The 12,296-nt window shown below is 39.7% G+C and overlaps 1 protein-coding gene across 1 annotated transcript in view; it reads left to right on the top strand.

Moving 5' to 3' along the window:
• LOC108694451 overlaps positions 1 to 12,296 on the top strand; it is a 39,335-nt gene extending 27,039 nt beyond the window's left edge. Inside the window, exons 18-21 of the mRNA XM_018203969.1 lie at positions 3,623 to 3,795; positions 5,475 to 5,682; positions 9,599 to 9,975; positions 11,345 to 12,296. Coding sequence (XP_018059458.1) covers positions 3,623 to 3,795; positions 5,475 to 5,682; positions 9,599 to 9,975; positions 11,345 to 11,630 — 1,044 coding nt within the window. The 3' untranslated portion in view covers positions 11,631 to 12,296. The remainder of the gene's footprint in view (positions 1 to 3,622; positions 3,796 to 5,474; positions 5,683 to 9,598; positions 9,976 to 11,344) is intronic.

Raw genomic sequence — 12,296 nt, 5'->3', positions numbered from 1 at the left:
GAGAGAGAGAGAGAGAGAGAGAGAGAGAGAGAGAGAGAGAGAGAGAGAGAGAGAGAGAGCAGTCAGGAACCAAGTAGAGGCAGAGGTAGTGGCGTAAAAGCGTAGTCGTGTCGCACGTACGCTCGTCTGACGGCGACGTGCTTGGCATCGCAACTCGCGCGGAGAGCGAACACCGGCGAACCTAGCTAACCCCGCTCGGTGGAGTTCCACCCCCCGAGAGTCATCCCCCTTCGATCCTCCCGGCACATTCAGCCCTACACCGCGGAAGCCCTCCGTGGAAGCTGCCGCCGCCGCATCCCCGCAACATCCTCCTCCTCGCCCTCCCCAGCCTCATTGCGAAGACCAAACACATGCTCCCTATCTATCATCAAGATGTATTAGCGTCCAACATTTGCCGGGTGAACTCGTCGCTCTGCTGCATTATGCACGAGACGTGTAGCTCGCGCCAATCCACGCCGGTCCGAACGCGAGAACCACACACTCTTGTTTTACCTTTCTTGTTTTTTCTTTCTTTTTTATTTTCTTTTTTTCGTTTATCTCTCTCATGCTTTTACCGTCGTCAAAGTCCCTGATAGCGAGGGAGTTTGATGCGGTCGTAAGACTCGTGATGTTGTATGTCCAGTCACTACGAGGGTTACACGGTCTCTCAACGAGAATTCGTGCAGGACACGAGTAGCCGCGAAAAGAATCGGAATACACAAATCGGCGATGTAGTAGTGTATACGTACGCGGGTGTATGAGAGAGGTGAACAACATTGTCAACAAGCTGATTACGTATCGCGGATGATTGGCCGCCGCGCACGTGAAGAGTTCGCGATTGACATGCAGGCCGCAGCTCCGAAAAGCGCAACGGCGCGAACAAACGCAGACTGACACGCGCAAAACAGAATTGAACATTCCGTTATGTATTATGCATTGCTAAGCAGGGCACAATTGGGTCTACGCGTCCATCCTGCGGGGCACGTACATTCGCAATGGTGTGGGCCGAACATACGACGCGATTCGATGAAGCACGTCACCCACTGATTATGTTATTGCGTAATATCGGACAAGCGTATGTTTGCTTCATTCGACAAAATTAATTTTACGCGATAATTTTATGTCATCCAGTGTAAATAATTGATAAAATTAATCTTGAGAGAATTGTTTATTTTACATACGTAATAATATCACAAGTAAAACGTACACATAATAATATTTTAGCGTCAAATATATATTTATTATGAAGGTGGTGGTTGATGAAATTTTTAAAAATAAAATTTGCCTACTTCTTCTCTTATCACAACTTCTCTTATCCATCCCCGCAAGATTCGGTCTTACGTTCCGTGTCGCGAAAAAAGCCGCGCAGAGATCTTGGCACAATTAGAATACCGGCAGTGTATCTCTGTTCCAGTTAGTACCGCGGAATTACGAGACGTAAAAAGCTAATTCTCTACTTTTACGGGGTACGTGCGCGGTGGTATGAAGGGCGGCCTCATAGGCATGCAAGTCCCGAACGCACAGCGGCCGCTCTGTATACCGAATTCGAATCAATTGATTGGCTGTTGATTGGAAATTGAATTAGATCGGAATGTGCGTGTCTGCTGCGAGCCGCGTGGGGTAGAGACGAGGAGGGTACAGGACGAGCGAGGGTATAGTTGTGCGGTGGCAGGGGCTGGTTATGCGTCGTTGATACTGATGGTGGTGGCGGTGAAGAGAAGCGTAGCAGGGTGGTTGCGAAAAGAGGGGTAGAAGCGGGGAACGGTCGCTTCTGCCTTTGCTATGTGCCCGGAATATCAATGACAGCCACTTTTCGCCGGACACTTTGCAATACCGACCGCGTCGACGGGGACTGCGTTCTCCTTTTCATCGCGCGATTTGCCCCCCTTGACGGCACAAACAAAACCAGCTAACTGCCAGCGGCTTGCGCCGAATGCCGTGCAGTTTCTGAAAAAAATTTTTCCAATATGGAAGAAAAAAAGAGATACTCTGCATCGATCGCGCGAGCAGAGTATAATTTTCGAACGAGTATTTATCAGTAGCAGCATAGCTAAGTACAAGGGTTGTAGAAACACGATGCAGTAACCACGTCACGTTGTCACATCCCCGTCGTCCTACCGCGGGACGCTACCGACGAGGACCGCATAAATAAACCCGGGTTTACGACGGCGACACAGGGCGTAAGAGAACGAAGACTAGAGCCCGTTCCATTTCTCTCGCTCATCGCGATGACGAGCAGGAGACCTCGAAGGGAGGCTCGTAAAATTCGCCCTTGCGGTCATCTCGCGCGTCTTATATCCTCTATCTCTCATTTCTTCTGTTCTTTAAAAGTAATTTCCTTCTCCTCGAAGGAACTACCAATGTTCGCTATATCTTGGTTTGGTCGAGCTTACATCGATCGAACACAAAAGTTAATAATAATTAACTACGTATTAATGTAAATACACAACAAATAAGAGTTTTAATGTTACTTTTACGAAACTGAATCTTAGATACTTTTTAAATAATTTCTAGGTGAATTTATTACCTAAGTAGCTATTTGAAATGATTTTTGCGCGCCGAAATGATTTTTCGAATTTACAAACGTAATTAAGGAGGGATTTTCGCATTTGATGAAATATAAGACAAGTTTATAATATACATGTAATACAAATGTTAATAATATCTAGAAAAAATTTCATTGACTTTTACTATTTTTGAAGATATTTAATTTTAAATTTATAGAATTTTACATTACAGTTAGAGGTATAATCTTATTCTGTAGTTATTCTCTTTTAAATTGAAATACTTGCGTATAAGGCAGCAATTTAAAATTATAATTATAAAGTAAACACTTAAGTTTTTTTTCTCGTAAAGTTTTCTTTAAACTGACCGTACAGTTTACAAGAAATTTATATTCTTCAATGAAAAAAGCTAGAATATATGTCAAATGGAGTATACGATAACGATGCGTATACATCAAATGAGCATCTTACAACTTTTATTTTATTTTGTCATTTTGAAAATATTTAGTAACATATAAAATTAACATAACAATTATGTATAATATAATGGCATAAGATATTATTAGTAATCTTTTCATTCCATTTTTTAATTGTTTACGTATTATTATCATTATTATTATGAATAAAGTGTCTATTGACTAGCGAGAAGTAGCGCGAAAACCTCCTTAATTCCTACTATATAGTAATATCACAAATTAATAAGCAATTTAATAATTTGGTGCTCCATCTGGCAGAAATTAATATTTCTTATAAGCTTTGGATAGAAATAGCGATTCATGATCAATCGTAGACCTTCCAAACCTCTTCCGAAAAATATAATATATTCTCCATTATACATATTTGTCAGGATATTTACTTTATTTCGATAATTGGTTCGCTAGATAGAAAAGTGAAAGACACACAGAATGTGATGTTGCATCGATCGATCGACTCGAAACGAAAGTTATCCGGTAGATACGCGATAAAACTCACTTAGATGCCACGTGTATCCGTTCTTAGCCGGATTCTTAGCCTGTGACCACTTTATACATCACCTTCACCCTCGGGCGACCCCTGCGCGTTTGCCCTTGCACCGCGGGTAATTCGTTTGAGTTAGGCAAGCGAGCCAGCTACTAAAAATGTATATTTTATGTTCGCAGACCGAGCTGGCTGTTCTGAAGGACCGCAAGGCGGCAATGGCTACACTGAACGCCTCCGCACATCTACTGACATCACCACGCACTGATCTCGGTGCCTCTGCGCCGTTAATTTGTACAGCTCTCAAGGATGGTGTGGCGGATCTTTACAGGATATGGGACGAGACGTTCCAAAAGTGAGTAATTGCTTTTCTTAGTTAATTAATTCTTGAAAATCAAGAAAAATGTAACTGCTGCAAAGAAAATGTTCGAAGCCACAAATTAATATTTTTCACTATTCATTATTTCGTTGTTTTTAATTGTTTTACGAATATAAATTAGAAAGTATGCACCCTTCGTGAATGCGAGTGTATCAATAATCAACAGATTTTAAGAAAATCGTGCAGTAACAAACAAGAAAACGGTTTAGGTTTCTTGATTAATTTGTAGAATATCCTTACTCTGCGAAGTTCAACGGTACATCACGTACAGAATAGTTGGTACTGGATCACATCGACTGGCCGTTTGCTGGCCGACGTGTGACGTTAGGCAAATATTTTGAGAGGTAATGAAGCCACTAAAGCAAACAGCGGAAACCGAGAGCGGCATAGGTACCGCCAGTAAGGGTTTCTCTCCTCGTTGGGATTTTGACCCGTGTCGTGGGATTACTAGCTTTAACGGAGATCGCGTTTAATCACGGACCTTTTCCGAGTGACAGTTCTAACAGAAAAGCAATCGATCGAGATTCGGAAGGGACAGCGTGATGTAATATCTTCTTGCATTTTTCTATCACAACGATTATTGTTATTTTATCGTAAATAATGTAAAATATAAAAGAAAAAATATGAATCTTATATATTAATTTATAGAATAAAAAAATAATCTATTTTATTTTATAAACTAATTTCTCTCTCACACACAATTAAAATTTATTCAATATCGAAATTAAATTACTTATAAGAAATTTTTTATTTCATTTTGTTAAAGAAGTTCATAATTTTAGAAAATTATGTGAACTGTAATTTTTGCCATAATATTTTCCTTCAGATGAGCAACGACGAATAGTTAGCACGATCATTACAACCCTCTTTTAATTTCCATATGAGCATTCGATTTCCCCCTTTGATAGGGGTTTAGGCCATTCAAAAAGGGGTTTACCACTGACCCATTGGGATTTACAGAGGTCAATCCTATCCCTTCGTTTGGTACGAAGAGACACTTCTATTCTTAATAGATGATTTCCACAAAGAACGATTGTTGAACCTTTTGAATTATTTGCGTAATTAATTGCGGCAATTCATTAAAAAAAAAAAAAGTTATCAAAAATGTGTCAAATATGCAAGTCTTATAAATATACCAACTCTTTCTGATGGGGGATACGCCAATGCGAAAAAGGGACACACAGATCAACCTACTTCGATTCATTCGTATGTTCGCTAGGGACGTTCACAGATTGACCTGGAATAAAGTGTTTTTATTTGCCGATAGTGCCGGAGGGAGGGCCTACTAATAATTCGACGTCTTAATGTTTGCGCAACGGCTTTACCCTCTTTTCGTTTTTTATTGTATTGACTCACATGATTTTTCTGCCCAAATTTGCTTCGCGTTCTTTATATTCACCCTTTCGAGAAGTAATGAATAATTTATAGGAAATAAACGAAAATGAAACAGGAAAAACCTCTAATTTAAAGTATAGTTAATACTATTAGTTCATATTATTATTTACACATATATATATATATATATATAACACGATGAAGTTTTATTTGAAAAGTTTTATTATCATTGCGCAATTTAAAAAAATTTCTGCGACATAATATAAAATATGTATAGTAAAATGCAATGATTAACGCATACGTCCGCATTTTTTTTTCAGAGGCACTCAGCAGCTATGCGTTTTGCAAGCTATGCAACAGTTCGGTATACGCTTGGCCGAATTACAGTCCGCTCTGCAGAGAGACAAGAACACATTGGAAGTTCTGGATATGGCTTTAGATATGCAAGCGGGTGTCACTTCAGAGGTTGCCTCTTCCGTTTGTCACGTTGCGCGGCTTTTGTCCGAGGAACAAGACATCAATTGTCAGGTATTGTTTTTTTTTTCGATTAATATTCTTTTCCAAATTTTAATTAATAGTGATAAAATTTATTAAGTAATCTATGTAATTATAATTTACATTTATCTTTACTTAAATTGGACATTTCTTAACTGGACGATTATGATTAGCGAACTATGAAAATCTTCCGAAATCCTATATCAGATATCCCCATCACATCCTTGATTTTCAATCGGTTAGATGGCTGTTAGCAATTATTCAACGCCAGTGGATGGGGTAACGGTTCCCAGAGGTATCACTTGTGTGCATAAAACCATTCCCCCACATAGATTGGCAGAGTCGCGGATCTCGGGGATGTAACTTACCTAAAGGAAAGCGAGATTATAATACGGATTGTATATCCTGTATTTTCGATATACGTCACGCTAAATCGGCTTGCAAATCGCGTTCCTCAGATTGCGTGGTACAGATTTCATCAAAGATACCATATCGACGTTTTCTTCTTATCATATCGATTAGCATAACAAGCATAATTGTGTGTGTGTGTGTGTGTGTGTGTGTGTGTGTGTGTGTGTGTGTGTGTGTGTAGAATATACCATTTCTCTCTTGAATATACCATTTCTCTCTAATGTTTTAGAAATAAGATAATTTTTTATAAAATTTATGTTATATGGGGAGGGGGTTGAAACTTTTGGAAAGTAAACAAGTAAAAATAATTGACTGTTGCGTAGACGAGAGTTGTATATATGTACGCCACATATGGCGCACGTCAAGAGATAAATCTTCGACTAGCCTGAACACGCGGAGGTTACTCGTAGAAGGGAAAGGGGTGGGAAGGGGCATACAGGTCGGAGGGTACGTTTGACAGATGATACTTGTCGATATCGCGTCTCCGTTAAACGCCATCACATCCCCCTATTTCCACCATATCCGTCTCTAATTTGCATATAAAGTAAATCTCTTGGCAAGCCCGTTCTACGTCGGGTTCTTTGCTTTATGGACGTAAGAAAAGTAGTTGAAGGTGCAGCGAGTGGCAGGTCCGCAACCGCGATTTTCGATCGACCCGCTCGTTTAGTCTGTCGGGAAGACATACTGCTCGGATCTTTGGGAATTCGCATACCTATCAGATCTAGCCTGCTCGTGTAAGAAAACATCATCCGAACTTTTATAATTATGTGTAAAATATTGTTAATACTATGAGAACTAAAATTATCACACGAAAATTATCACATGCCGATTAAAGCTGTTAATTACCGTTATTAATTTTTTGCGCAAAAAATAAATGATACGATTCAATATATACACAGTATATATTTGTATGTCGGAAGTATTTTTGAGCACTTATATTCGACTGCTCTCGATGCCGCGTATCGGCGTGTAGGTGCTCCGTAACAATTTCCAATTGTCCCTGTGCTCATTTCGCCTGTCAAGAAGACGTACGACTCGCGACACAATACTCTCACTCCAATAATAGGAGCCTTTCCTTTCGTCTCGTTTCTACTTCTTTCCATGTGTATCGCGTCTATATTTTAACGTATTCAAACTCCCGTCAAGGCGGTATAATCCGAAAAGTTCTTAGTCTTGCCGATCTACAGCACTCGAGGGAATAATTTCATGCACTTGACATTACGATTTTCCTTTTCTCTCTCTCTCTCTCCCTTTCTCTTTCTCTTCTTTCATCTTCCCCTCGCGACAACCCTCTCAACCCTCCGTCCCTTCTTCTCCAGGCACCTCTATTTCGGAGAGCCAAAGAAGAGGAAAGACTACGATAAAGTACTCGACATTACAGTCTCTTTTTTTAGGCAATTTTTTTATTTCCTTGCATTTTTATCTGCAAGACAGTGGTGTGGTGATAAATTATAAAATTTCGAAAATGTTTCATAATTCCATAAAAATTTGAATAGATATATATATTTACGTACGCCACATATACGCGTGCAGTTGAATTATGCAAACTGCAAGATTTTCCGTATCGTTACAAATCTTCGAAATCAAGTCCATACTAACGGACGCATCCGTTGTTCGCAAAAAGAATCCATAAGTTTTGATAGATAGTAAATAAAATATTAACCGATGTATGTGCGAGACCGCTACTGCGTAGCAAGCAGAAGAAGATAAGTTTCGACGCTGGGATCCAGCGAGTCCGAGTTGCTATCGAGGGTGTTGGCCATCTCAGAGCCAGCGGCTCCCCAGGGAACTCCGATCGTTAATCGCCCGAACGATTCCCTTTCGCGTCACGTACGGGAATGGCCCGTGGAATCAGCGTAAAAATACAAATTTAATATCAACCGTGGATAGAGCAAGGCTTGTCTGGCTCATGGCTTGTATAGCCGGTGCATAGTGTCGCCGAATATTATGTTTTGTTACGATAAACCAGTTTATCAATCGCGCTTTCGATTTTCGCCCGCCAATTACATGTACAATAAACATTTAAAAAAGCACATGCGAATAAGACAGAAGTAGATTACTATTTGAATGTAAATATAATACATTTAGCAAAAATATTTCGCTTCTTGATTTTTGTCTTTTTCTGAGAAGAGTTGCATTTTGTGTTACGCAGATAAACGAGTAGACTCTTTTTATCTCACCTTTTTTTTTCGCGAAATATTTTACGTCTTGTTGCGCATACACACATACCTATATATACATATACACACATATATATGTATATGTATATATTTTTCACGAATGTAACCGGAAATAAGAAGTTCCTCGCAGTTTTCTCTCGCGCGATTGGTCTTTCGGACCAAAGCGTGGATTCCGTCTCGACTCACTTCGTACCTACTATTCGTTATACGAGAAATAGAGAGAGAGAGAGAGAGAGAGAGAGAGAGAGAGAGAGAGAGAGAGAGTATACCGACTTATATATAGGCTAGGTTGAAGGTTGCTACTTGGTATGCGGATCGCGCTTTTCATTACCGGAGGCTCGTTCCCTCCGTCTCCACCGTTGCAAACAGCCTAAACCTACCCTTTCTTCCACAGCAGCTACCCTTCCTCTCTCGGCTGTCTGTCTACTACTCGACCACTACCACTGGCATTTTCGCCAGTATTCGCGCCATGCCGTCACACATCCATAGTGCAAACGTATCTGATACCAGACGCGTATATATCTTTCTCATGAGAATATATTGATTTACTCTTGTCGCGTACTTATATACACGTGAGTCGTGACGAAAAGAAAAAAATCGGAAAGATCTTCATCCAGTTCGCGCTAGTTATCTCGGAAAGTCGTATGCTAATCTTACAAAAACGTTCGTTAACATATCGCGTGGTGATTTAACATCGAACATCCCTGCCTTATTCTCACTTTTCCACCTTACACCCTCGTCTTTTCTCCCTCCCTATACTTTATATAATCGTCTTATACGCTTTTCGATGCCCTCCGGTGACGCGCAAGAGTGGATTATACAATATTCGATATCGTGTCCTCTCGGGTATACCTCGCCACTTATCAGAATCTCGCGATCCGTCGCAAGTCGATCGTTCCATTGTAGTCCGCCTGAGATTTCTTTAACCATCGTGATCAATTCATATGTTACGGTAATTCGGAGGCTGCTTTAACTGCAATTTTTTTGTAAATATACTTATAATCCATTCATACTTATCACACTTGCGATTGTTATTTATGAAATAACAATCGCTTTAAGATTTTTTTACTCAATATGGTGTGCACATATAATATCTATACCATACATTGAAAGAAAAGATTGGCTGCTGCAGCAAATTTTTTGTTGCCTTAGTCTATCCGCAATGTTAATATAGGATTTCGATATGCTAACGCAACCATTGAACGCAAAAATTGACTGCTACAACCAATTAAAAATGCTATATATATTTAACCAATCTTTTCTTTCGTCTTCGTGTATAAATATTGAAATGTTTTTTTTAACATCCTGTATCAATCTAATCATACCAATAATCATAAGATAATATAACTGTGTTTCAGAATGATGCGGTGCTGAACGATGTAACGACGGAAGAGATGCACTGTGGAAAATTCGCCGGCAGTTCCGCGAGCAATCATACGCAAGAAGGTGGTTCACTCTCCGACAGTGGAATCTCCGACAGTGGGAGCGATCAAGAGTTGAGCGAGCGCGAGCGCAGATTGGCCGCGCTTCGGCGACTTACGCGTAGCCTGGAGACCCAACTGACACCGGGTAGCGAGGTCCTGACCGACCTCTGGAAGAGAATCGAGTACGCCGAGACTGAGCTACGCGATTTGCAGAAGCAGTGCAGGGAGCTCATCGTGCGTACGCATGAACGGGCGAGCATGGATGTGCGTGCGATCAAACGAACGGCTAGTCAGGTTAATTATCCCGCAGAGTAAGTACCTACGATCTTTCTTCTATCAGTTCTTATCGCAGTTCCAAATCTCTACGCGTTAAAACTTTTTCAAAACTCTATTCAAAAGTACGGAGAAGACAATCGATTCAGTTGTACATTTAAATAATCGATATTACATCATCCAAATGAGGTGACAATCGAATCACATCATAAATAAGCAAATGGTCGTCGAACTTTACTAAAGCATTTGAGGCTCCATTCAGAATTTAAGAATTGCCTGCTTATACGCTCGCATTTCATTTGCATAACGTCGAAATGGGAAGAATGAAGACGACTCTTTAGATGTGGGGACGCATGAGGTCGTTGGTCCTGCGTTGGACATTAGGCGACTACTCATTTGAATATAAGAACTTTGCCGAGAACGAGCATAATAACTGCACTATTTCTTACAGTAATGCACATCTTAAAACACAAAAAATTTTAATCATACAGTAGATTATAGTCTTCCACAAGCCGCAATTTTACATTGTTTTGTGTTATTGGCATTCAAAATATTAGGCTGGAGAAATATAATAATGTATCATCGTTTGTAATTTAGTAAAGCGACCGTTTTTATTCTTCTCTTCTTATTTGTCGAGTACAATCTCATAATGTTCACCAATATAATTACAGATTCCAATTATCACCACGGTATATCTCATTTAATTTTGTTTTAAGGATGTTTTTATAGGGATGTTCAATCACCGCTCGGTGGTGGCGATAATAGGTTTAGTTTCGCGGGCGTGAAACATCTGCCGCACTCTGAGTCATAAAAAGAGATATAAAAACTCAGTACCATTTTCTTCGATTGACGATCTTCCGTTTCGCTACCTTTTCTTTCCTCTTTTCTTTTTCATCTTCTTCTACGACTGTAAACAGCTAGATTTTAATGAAACGGTATGTTTGAAGCTTTACCGTTCGCGAATTAACGCGAGAGTTTGCAGAAAAGTTAAATAACCATACACTTACGTAATGCTAATGGAGGAATAGGGCAGCTGTAATTGCAAGTCCAATCTCGCAACTTCCAAGTTACGTGCATGCATCTCCAAATTGATTTTCCGACGAACTTTGCTATTACCGGTTTGCTCGTATTATCGTGACCCGTGGGACAGTATAAATTAATTTTCGTTGTCGCGAACTTCTGCAAGTTTCTCCTCCAAACAGTCAAATATATATGCCTGACTAGCAGATTAACACATTATTTAATAAAACAAAATCTATACGTTATACGATATAAATAAAATAATAGTGTAAACTGGACCGCGTAAAATATAAACACGATACACATTGATACACATTGGTATCGATAATTATTAAACAGCACTTCTTTCGATCATCGAAATATTTTTTTCTTCTCCTGTTTTTTTAGCAAACGCAAGAAAACTATCTGCGGTACAGATACGTCAAAAAGCGACACAGAATCGGTGTCGACGACGAGAAGCGAGATTAAAGACGACTTCGATGGCAAACCAATTTCCCAGAGTTGGGTGAGAATCCAGCGAATCGGCAAAGTGGCAAAATTCTCTTTCGCCCTTCTGACCGTCTTTTTCGCTGCTATTATTTATTTCTTGAGACCGTATTGTTGCGAGGCTGGGAACACACTAAATCGGTTCACGCTGCAAGTACGCTATCCTAGGGGGCCACCGCCGGTATGAGCAGGTAATATGGCAGGTATAGGTTCGAAAAATATCGACGTCAAGGATCATTACTGATTTTTGACGAAAATAAATAAGATGTGTGTATATTCTTTCCGCATCGAGAATCGTCATTTAACGATCCGATCGAGCCCGCGGCGTAAGGCTGTCCGCGGATTTTTAGCAAGCGCGCGCGTTGTCGCGGTATCATGGATTGTTAATTTTAAATTACCTGTTGAATTCGGCAATGCGTTCAAAGAGATGATTTGCCGACTTGGCTGACTGATTTCTTCACTGCCTTATACGTACATCTTTATTTTTATTCGTTTATCACGGATTACATGCGAAATTTTTATAATAGTTTATAACTTTTTTTAGCCACAAGTTACCATGACGTAAACTATTCGGCATAACTACGTAATAAAACAATGAAGAAGTCTTTGTATATGGAAATTATGAATATTCTAATTGTAAATCGATGAGTATGTATTGTATATTTTTAGAATCTGGAAAGAATAATAGATTCGTGATTGAGCAATTGATTAAATTTTTATATAGAGTATGGCAACGAATCTCAAACGCAATTAAAGATATTTTCTATTTTAATATTCACGCAAGAACAAGATGCATCGAAACATACGATTGTGTTGATAATTATTTTCTTATCGTTCTAAATTGCGCGCGCCA

This window comes from Atta colombica, unplaced genomic scaffold (assembly GCF_001594045.1).
Source record: "Atta colombica isolate Treedump-2 unplaced genomic scaffold, Acol1.0 scaffold1, whole genome shotgun sequence".
In the NCBI taxonomy this organism is placed as follows: domain Eukaryota; kingdom Metazoa; phylum Arthropoda; class Insecta; order Hymenoptera; family Formicidae; genus Atta; species Atta colombica.
Note: the sequence above shows the minus strand (reverse complement) of the source record. Positions and strands in the feature narration are given on the sequence as shown.